The sequence below is a fragment of the Glycine max genome, chromosome 12 (genome assembly GCF_000004515.6).
Source record: "Glycine max cultivar Williams 82 chromosome 12, Glycine_max_v4.0, whole genome shotgun sequence".
Taxonomy (NCBI): Eukaryota; Viridiplantae; Streptophyta; class Magnoliopsida; order Fabales; family Fabaceae; genus Glycine; species Glycine max.
Genome location: NC_038248.2, coordinates 4,893,240 through 4,903,853, shown reverse-complemented (window position 1 = coordinate 4,903,853; position 10,614 = coordinate 4,893,240). Strand labels below are relative to the sequence as shown.

At 28.7% G+C, this 10,614-nt stretch overlaps 1 protein-coding gene across 1 annotated transcript; it reads right to left on the bottom strand.

Moving 5' to 3' along the window:
- Positions 1-5,836: 5,836 nt before the first annotated feature.
- On the bottom strand, positions 5,837-8,673 carry FNSII-1 (flavone synthase II). Its single transcript, NM_001254078.2, has 2 exons — positions 7,707-8,673; positions 5,837-6,774 (listed from the first exon to the last, which is right to left on the bottom strand). Exons 1-2 carry the CDS (start codon positions 8,631-8,633, stop codon positions 6,118-6,120), a joined length of 1,584 nt encoding a protein of 527 aa, NP_001241007.1. The 5' UTR covers positions 8,634-8,673; the 3' UTR covers positions 5,837-6,117.
- Positions 8,674-10,614: the final 1,941 nt, after the last annotated feature.

Below are 10,614 nucleotides of genomic sequence, written 5' to 3'. Positions count from 1 at the left end.
GGGCTACCTCCCTGTGCCACGTGTCACGTGCACAGGGGAGGGGCCTGGGGGGGGGGCGCTTTGCAAAAAAAAAAAAAACCCCCCCCCCCCCCCCGGAAATAATTACAAAAGAGCCTATTTTTGGTAAATAATTTGTAAAAGTGCCCCCTTTTGGTGTTTTTGCCTAACATGCCTGCAAATTACTGTCAAGGTAGGATGTTATTATTGTTATTAAAAAATAGACTTTTAATTATTAAAGATTTTTAATATTGATTATTAATTGATCTTAAAACTATTATGGTTAAAAATATTAAGTTCTTTTTACCCTCACTAAAACGAAAACCCAGCTACCCCATCCCATCTGGGTGTAAGTGATTTTGTAACAGTCATTGGTGTACGTAACATGCCTTCAAATTATTGTCAAGGTAGGATGTTATTATTGCTATTAAAAAATAAACTTTTAACATTGATTATTAATTGATCTTAAAACTATTATCGTTAAAAATATTAAGATTAACATTGATTTTTTAAAATTGATGTTAAACTAAATTACACAATATCAATTTTTTAAAAAAATGATATTGTTCTTTGTTCACCAACATTAGTTTTTAGAAAAAATAATATTGTGTTTTGAATTTTTTTTTAATATCATGTTTGCTTTTTTTAGTTACCAACTATAATTATACATAATATAACCTATCATTTAAAGTTATAAAAACTCTAAAAATAAATATAAGTCATCATTGAAAAGAAGTAAATGAAAATTAAATGTAATAAAATTAGAATATGCAATATATTTTATATAATAAACATTTCAACCATCATTTTCCACAAAATATATCACTAAGAGTTATAAACAAAAATTTACATATATTAGTATGGTATGATGTACTTAAATTATAAATAAATTCAAAATAAAACAAAGTTAGATGTTACATCCAAATTTTACAAACTTCCTCCAATGATTATAAACAATCTTGTATTTTGTAATCCCTTTCAAATTCAGATAGGTGAATCCAACACCTTTCATAAATTAGTACATGGTACTCTGCATACCCTGAAATTAACATTAATTTCATCTTTGATATGTATATGATTTTAAAATTTGACACACAAAGGTGCTTTTGTATTGATTATATGTAGTGTTGAGTTACTCATTAAACTGCTGCAAGTCACTTTGTACTCATTCAGCAGAATTTTATAAGTTTTTGATTGAGAGCTGTTTTTGAATATGGTAAAAAAGAAAACATTCTGTCCAAAATGGGTCATGATCACTTGATGATTTTTCGTGAATCCATGGAAATTTCTTAGTTATGTCCATTTAACCAGTATAGATTGTATGTAACAGAGTGTATGTTGTCATTACTGTCCAACATATGTCATGTATGTTCTAGTTGATCCTTCTATCTTAGAATAATGCTATATTTAAAGTAAACTAATATAAACAATATTGATGTGTTATGTCATGTCATGTTTATTTGAGAATAGTCTTAAAATTCCTAACCCGATTCTTAATATGAACTGTGTTGAACATTTTCTCTGATTTTTTATTAATCTTCATTATTGTCTTAGTCATTTCATTCCAATTCTTTTTATCTTCATTCATCATTTCTAAACCTCGTTTACAATATAAAAGTTACTATTATTAAATGGTGAAACATAAATAAACATCTCAATAAGCTTAGTATACAATTGTATCAAAAATCTGTTCATACACTAATCTTTTCATTTTCTTTTGACCATTCGTAAAGCTCCATGCCAATTATAAGTAAATGAGTAGTATAACTATTTGTAGCAAAAAGTAAAATACTAGAACACTAATAATACTTATTTTATGGATTAATTCAAAGATAATGATAAAAGAAAATGAGTGTGCGGATTGGTAAAAAAAATGCTCATTTTTTCTATTCTAAGAACCATAAATTTGCTTAAAGCATTGGTATCTTTTAAGTATTATACCACATATGAACATGATTGCATGATTGGTTATCATCTAATTTATACATCTTAATTTATTGAGACCAGCTAATGCAACTCAATTGATTGAAACTAGCTAATGCAACTAAATTGTAACTGTTGGTACAACTAACTAACATAACTACTAGAGCTTTGTATGACCTCTTATGTATTAGGTGCATGGTCACTTATGCAAATTTTATAAAACCACCATATATGCAACATTACAAAAACATAACTGTGTCACCAAAGAATTTTACTAAGAATCGTCACTAACCTCATATAATGTACATGAAGGTGCTATCATATACATAACCCACAAGGCCACAACTATATACAAAAGGATGCACTATCATAGCTTAATTAAAAACACAAGTATAATTTTACTTCCATGTGCATAACCACAAACCAAACAAAAATAAAAAATAAAAAACAACAAAACTATCATAACTTACGAACACAAGCTTCATTAGAGGATTGCAAATTCATCTCATTATTTACACATAACTTCAATTTTTTCGTACAAATAAAAAATCAGCATAGACAAGGATCAATAAAAAATCAACTCAACAAAACTAAATCACAGTAACCACTTAAAATTGGAGAGCAACATATTTAAAATTCATCTCAATAGAAAGAGAAGAAAAGAAATTGGTTAACCAAAAGGGGCTTGTGAGCAGGAATGAGAACGGCGTCAGAATTGTTGATGGAAGATTGAACCTACGTGTTCACGGAAGTTCTTTTTTGTGTCTTGAGAATAATATAATTCACGAAGAAGATAAAGAAAAAGAGAAAAACATACCAGAAGTTGTGGGTGAGTGAGCGATAGCGAGACCTCTCCTTTCGTGACCTCGTCACCGCCGTGAAGAGTCGTGATCGAGAGCGAGAGTGATGAGTGGAAGCGCTCTGAGGTACGAGTGACAATGAGATAAGGTTCGACTGAGAGTAAGAAAAGGATTCGAGCTAGTGAGAGTGAGAAAGGGTTCAAATGAGAGAGCTCAAGGATTTAGGTGTCACAGCAATTGTTATAAAAGATCCAACAACATTGATTTTTTTAAAATCAATGTTAACATGAATATATTATGATCAAGTTTTCAAAAATTGATATTAATGAACTCATACTAATATCGATTTTTGAAAAAATTGATGTTAACAAAATCATCTTATTTATAAAGATATCACCTTATTAACATCAATTTTATCAAAAACTGATATAATGATGTTAAAAACTTATTTTTTAATAGTGTATTTTAAAGTTAACAAGACTATATAGTTTTTTTATTTAATTTAAAGTAATCATGATGGTTTTTTGGTATACTGGATTCATAAGCATGATTATAAGGTTGCAGGAAAAAAACTAATTAAATGACACGCAAGCCCTGTCTTAAATTAATAACACCAGATCTGCAGATCGAATTAATACCAGAAGGCGAAGAACTCAAGAAACGGTCAGTAACAGCCAACATGTCTTGGCTATCTTGTCGGCTTCACGAGAGATAGACGAGAAAACAACACTCCAATCCCTCTGAATCCAAAGCTGATCGAATTCTGTTAATAACGAGAAATAGAGAGGTTACTAGACACACAGTGATTAGATTTTGGGAGAAATTGTTAAAGAAAACCCTCATGGTAACTACTAATATGTATATCACCTATTAAATGATTAAATACATAGTACTACGTCTCTGTTCTTACATGTAAAATTCTTTTTGAAAATTTATTTATCTTAGTTTTATAAAATATTTTTTCTAATTTTTAAAATATAATTATTATTTTTTACATTTTTTATTTAATTATTTTTTCTTCAAATATTAATAAAAAATAATTAAATAAATAAAAGATAAAAAATAATAATTTTAAAATAATAACACAAATAATTAACAGATTTAATATAATTAACTAAAATAATTATCTTTATCGAAGAATGTAAATTAATTGAAAACAAATGAAGTTTTTGTGCAGTGCATGCCGACAAGAACTATTTTAAATTTTATAAATTAAAACCAATACTTTTATGTTTGAAAACTCGAAATTAAATACAATTGTATTTATAGAAATAAAAAATATAATTTATCTGAAAAATGTTTAATGTCTAAATAATGGGGTTGGCAAAAGTAAACTATATGAAACACTATTAAGTGTATTAAACTATGCATTTTCATAGAGCATTAAAAGTACAAAATATGTTGCACTAGGAATATCTTCCAAATTCAGAGATTTTGGCGCTTCGCCCGTTAAGAGAGTGTCATTCGCACAGATTTACCCCATAGGAAGTAGAAGAATGATACTAGTAATTTGTTCCGTTTATACATCTCCTTAATTTTTTTTGTGTTATTAGCTGATTAAATTGGTGTCTCTAATTTTGGGCTATTATTAATTAGTAGAGAAAAGGAGAAACAATTTTGCCAATAGCCTGGACTCTGGAGTGCTGTAATAATATGGTGATTGAGGTCTCGTAGGGCTGAACTTTAATCAGAAATAATCAGCAACCTGACATTTTGGGTGTCTTACATTTCTGGAGTGGATTAATTAAGGGCGAAATCAAGAAGTCTTACACCCTATTTAATTTTTGGACCAGTGCATTAACTCTATGTAATATTCATCAGATTGTTAAAATGGATATTTTTACAGAGACAAATACTAATAAGTGTTTTAAACGTGTTTTCATATAATTTTTAATAATTTTTTCTTTTTTTAATTCTTTAATCAATACTTTTAAACACTGATTAAATAGATATTTTTATATATTATACAGTGCGTGAATAATAGAAGAAGAGTTGGAATATCTTTGTAGTCTCTTCCAGTAATAATATTTGGTCATAAAATACTAGGTTTTATATAAGACAGAGAATTAATGGTGATTGGCTTATTGCAAACCAAAAATAATATGAGGAAAAGGTGGAAATGTTGTCATTCAAGATGGTGACTATAGCTGTCCTTTTTATTTTGCTATTTACAAGATGAAACAACTCTGATCGATCTTAATGTTCACCTGCAGGTTTGCTTATTTGATTTGAAGTTATATATTGCTATAAATGGGATGGGAACTAAATTTCGCCCACCAAGAAAAAAAATTCTACTTTCTATTCTATAATTATAATTTATAATTTATAATAAATAAATAAAATATGATCAGGATTTTTTTTCCCGAAAACTTCTTAGAAGTTAGAACCCATGATACCTACCATATTTGAATTGCAGCCCTGCATGTTCAACTGAAGAACCGTGGTTTGTTCTTCTTTCTAACCTCATCTAACAATAAGTGGCTATCAAATAGGCAAGTGGACATTTTCTCTCATGCATGGTAGAAATTAAAAAAAAAAAGACACACTAATGCTTTTCTTTGGATTAAAATAAATACTTGCTCTCAACTTATATATAATAAGTAAAAATAAATACTTTCATATTGATTAATAAAATTAGTTGAAATATTTAATTTTACTAGTATAAAAAAATAAGAATATTTTTAAAATATTATTTATTAGAATTTAATATCATGAATAAAATCCTTAAAAATAAACTTACAATTAAATAAAAAATATTTTAACAATGATATTATTAAATAGGAGTAAAATTAATTAAATTTATTTATATTTAAATTCAAGATACAAGATAATTTTTGTGCATATATATTCAGAAGAAATAAATTTTAGTGGCAGCTCCACATCCTTTATCAAAAAGTTTTTCAATTTATTGTTCCATCTCTTCGTAATATCCTAGTTGCATATACAGAAAAATTAAAGTTAAAACCATGACAAATATATTGAAAATTCGAACTGTTAGACATTCAAATTTAACAGATTCTACGTGGAAACAAGTATTGTCTATATGTAGGCTTGTTGTACTCAATTGTATTATGTAATGCCAAATATTTAAAATACTACTTACAAAATTCAATAAATTTTGCAACAAGATAATTTTTATTCAATTTCGTCTTTATTTGAATTAAAAAAATACATAGAAGGAACATTTTCCAGCTCCTACACTCATCATAATCATAATATCTTAGATATATTACACCACAAATACGATTTGAAAGAACATTTTTCAACTCATACACCTACCATAATATCAAACTGCATGAGTTTATCATGGAAATAATACTGACTCTATTTTTTCATGGAAATACTTATTAGTTGGCACGTATAACTCTTTGTTGTCACAAATTCCCTTGACAATAAACTACATTTGACGAAAAGGAGTGGGATTCAATCGTGCAACAGGAATGCCAATAAGATCATTGGCCCTTGGGGCAGTCAATCCTGGCCGTTCATCCATACTGATTAAGCTTCTTCCATGATCTAAGATTTCACCTTGTGAACCTAACATCTTCCACTCAAAGCATTGTATGAGTGCTCCAATGATGGTGGGCAATTCACGCATGGCCAAAGGCATTCCAGGACACCCTCTCCTTCCACTGCCAAATGGCAACAACTCAAAATGATGCCCTTTGGTATCTATAGCACTTCCTTCACCTTCTAGAAACCTCTCTGGCTTGAATTCTAAAGGGTTCTTCCAGATATTTGGGTCCCTTCCCATAGCCCAAATGTTTACACAAACTATTGAACCTTTTGGAATCATGTTTCCATTAACCACGCAGTCTTCGATTCCTTTCCTCATAATCATTGGTATTGGCGGGTGAAGTCTCATTGTTTCTTTTATGATGGCATGAATATAAGGAAGGTTTGGAATGTCTGCTTCACACACTAATTGCGTGTTTCCGGTGACTCTATCAACTTCCTCTTGCGCTTTCTTTAACACCTTTGGATTGTTAAATAGTTCTGCTATTGTCCATTCCACTGATATGGCAGTTGTGTCAGTAGCTGCCGTAAAATAATCCTGTAATAATAAATAAATAAAAAACATTATAAGTTTTCTGTTCTCCTAATTAAAAACCAAATATGTGATAAATTATATTACTGGAATATTAATCATAAATTCATGTTGTACACTAAAATGTAGTCTTAAACGTCTATTCAAAAGTATGAAAACTTTTGGAGAAAAAAAAGAGCTTATTCTGTTACATTTTGATTTTTATGCACATGTCTTTTTCACGGGATTTAATGTTTTTTCACGTTCAACTTAATAAACAGATATATAACTTTTTCCATTTCACAATTTAATACTTACCTTACACTACCTACTACCTCTCTTCCTTTATCAAATTATTTAGTAGATTTATTTTTTTTTATTTGTGTATTCTCTCTTCCCCTTTTGAGTGTACACAATCTTAAATAATGGTTATAAAAAAATGCTAATTGATAAGAAGTTGTCAATAAAACATAAAAGTTATTGTTAATATATGATTTTTTATTTTTTATCGCATAATTTATACATCTACACTTTCTCAATTTATTTTATTTTTCTTGCTATTTGTCTTATTCCCAGTCCAAGATTAGGAGGACCTACGGTTAGGAAAATTCAACATGCATTTCCTAACGATGGCTATAAAGTTCATACGTATTATTTCATGCAGCTAGGGAGGCTTGGTATCAAACATAGGAAAATAGATTGCATGCATTCACACAGTCGTGAATGAATGCATGAACGTGGACCATATCTGATTTGATCCGACGATTAGTATTTTTTAAGTTAAATTATTAAAATAATTTATAAATCATTAGATCTTCATTAAACAATTTTAATCATTTGACAACATAAATACGTGCTTCCTCCAACAGGAGGGAATTCGAATCCCAAATATAGAGGTTGTTATCATCCATTATAGTAGTAATAAATAGTAATCTGTACATAAAGCATGACTTACGTACCAAGATCAATGATTTGACATGGTTCCGAGTTAACTGGACCTCGCATTCTTTCTGCTCAGCAACATCCAACAAAATGTCAAGAAAATCCTTCACTTTCTCATCATCTCCATCTTCACAGCCATCTACCTTTGATTTCCTTCTCAACTCCTCACGATCAGAGATGATCTTCTCTAGCAGAGCATCGTACCTCTTATGTATGTCCAATGCCCTCTTCCTGAAACCTTGCAAGTCCAAGTTTTTGCAGAAACCTAAGAAATCCGACACGTTAAACTCCCCGAAAATCTGCGTCACTTCACGAACCAAAGTCCGTGCCTGCTCTGCCTGGCTGTCTGTACCGGAGCTCTTAATGCTCAACATCATCTGCGATATTACGTTGTTGGAAAGACTCAAAAGCGCTTCGGTGAGGTTCACGCTCTCTTGGGCCTTTGATTTATGGAACAAAAATTGAATGATGTCATGAACTTCCCTCGTCCGAATAGGTAGGAAGTGTCCGAGGGTTTTGTTTCCCAAGAGCTCAGTGGTGCTTAGTTTTTTCATGAACTTCCAGTAAGTGTCGTAAGGTGCAAACGCAAACGTGGCGTTGTGGTAAGTGACCATGTTGATGGCCATGTTCATTTTGCGGGAAGAGTATGTGAGCTCGTTGGTCTTGAGAAACTCTTGGGCGAGTGATGGGGTGCTTGCAACTATGAACTTAACGGAACCAATTCGAAGGCTTAGGAGGGGCCCATATCGGAGAGAGAGGTCTCGGAATGAGTGATGGATGAGGGGTTTAAGGAGGTGGAGATGACCTATTATGGGTATTGCAGGTGGGCTTGGTGGGTTCTTCAAGTGGGCCTTTGGTTTGTTTTCTCTCACAAACAAGAGTTTGAGAAGGGAAGCAGAAATGAAGACAATGAGGAATACTAACAAGAGGGACTCAGAAATCATCTTGTTGGTGGTTGGTTTGATTAATTAGGAAAATGAACATGGTTTTCTTTTCTGCGTTACTAACAACCGGTTTTTATAGTAAACTTATGCATTGAAAATTTGAGTGGAATCCGTTGATTGGGGATTCGGTCTTTGCTAACTAGCGCTCTTATTAATTAGCGTTTCCATTGGAAAATAGACATGAACGTTAGTACGTAACATGTCAACCAAATTATTGTCCAAGAGGAATTGCGCTAGCTGATACGTGCAAGGAGTTCCTTAATTAATTAAAGTTGCTAATATTTTGAAGATAACACCAAAAAGTGTATTTTTTTAATTTAATTTAAAGTATATTATGATGTTTATTTTTATGATTTAATATATATTATCTTTTCATTTAAAAATTACTCTTTTATTAAGATGCATAAAAAATAATTTTTAATAATTATCCTTAATGATTAAGAACCTGATTTAGAAAGTAAAAGAAAATAATTTTATTAAGATGCATAAAAAATTACTCTTTTATAATTTTTAAATCTACTTTCATTTAATTTTTAATATTTTTTTCTTAATTAGTATCTTGATTAGCATGACCCTAAAACATATTGTTAAGAGAAATCATATATGGGTTACACGTGATATGATGTCACTGAATACGTATTAGTGAGTGCTAACAACAACTGTGTTAAAAGAATTTAAAGATTAAAATTAACCAATAACTATATATCTTTTTGATTGAAAACTAATTAAATAAAATCATATTTAAAGAAATTAAAAATACATCTTATATATCTAAAAAATGTCAAGTGTGTAAATAATGGGTTTGACAAAATAATTATATATAAAGTGTATTAAACACGATGCAACTTCATAGCATTAAAAGTAAGTACAAAATATGTTTGCACTAGGTATAACTTCGAAATTCAGATATTTTGACGCTTCGTCTGTTAAGAGTGTCATACGCACATATTTGCCCTACAGGAGGTAGAGGAAAGACCTTTTATTCTGTTCATCTCCTTAATTTTTTTAAAGTTTGGTATAAGCTAGTTTGGTGTTTCAATTCTAATTCCATTTTGAGAAATTACACTTGCACAACAAATTGTAAAATAAAATATAGGGTAAAATTTTTCTATAATTTTAAATCCATGATTTTAACTTCCTTATTTTTAGATCAAGATATTATGTCCTCATCACTTGTGAGATAATAAGTTAAATAAAATGAAAAAAAAAATCTGAATAGAAATTAAACTCTTGACCTTTTACTTAAACACAAAAATCATAAACTACTAAAATAGGTTTAGTTAATTTTATAAACTCTATTTTACTTATATCATTAGTCAAGAGTTATAAATTTTTTTCAAATTAAAAAAAAGTTTGTAAATTAAAATAAAATATTTAAGATTTAAATATATTTAATATTTAATTTTCCATGTATTTTTTATCATATAATTTCATTTTAATATCAATTAATAAATTATTATATATAAATATCTGTTCGTATTTTATTATAATTTTAAAAAATTATATAAATTAATATACAGGTTATTTTAAAAAATTAGTGTATGTACTTTATACAAATTACGTAAATTTAAAATAATATTTAAATAATCTATTTTTTTACTTTTTATAATTAAAATAAAAATTTGAATTATTTATATATAAAATATATTTACATTATTTTTGAAAATTACATTAAATAATTTACTTATTAGTTTATGTAATTTTCTTGATTTATATAATTGGTATTAAAAAACTTATTTACTAAATAATTTTTGTATAGTTAAAACGAAAATATTAGCATGCAAATTTCCTAAAAAATTAGATATTACAATTTATCAATTTATATAATTAGAATAAAAATAATTTACATACTAAAATAAATTTAAGTAATTTGTATAATTTATATATTAATTGGTGCAATTATATTGACTTATATAATTAGAATAAAAATAATTTATATATTAAAATTAATTTATATAATAATTTATGAAATTTATTTACA

Excerpts from the sequence above, each read along its gene's own strand:
- FNSII-1 (NM_001254078.2), bottom strand. The coding sequence starts at position 8,633 with ATGATTTCTGAGTCCCTCTTGTTAGTATTCCTCATTGTCTTCATTTCT. Across the intron at positions 6,775-7,706 it reads ATGTCAAATCATTGATCTTG|GATTATTTTACGGCAGCTAC; the intron begins GTACGTAAGTCA and ends TTATTATTACAG.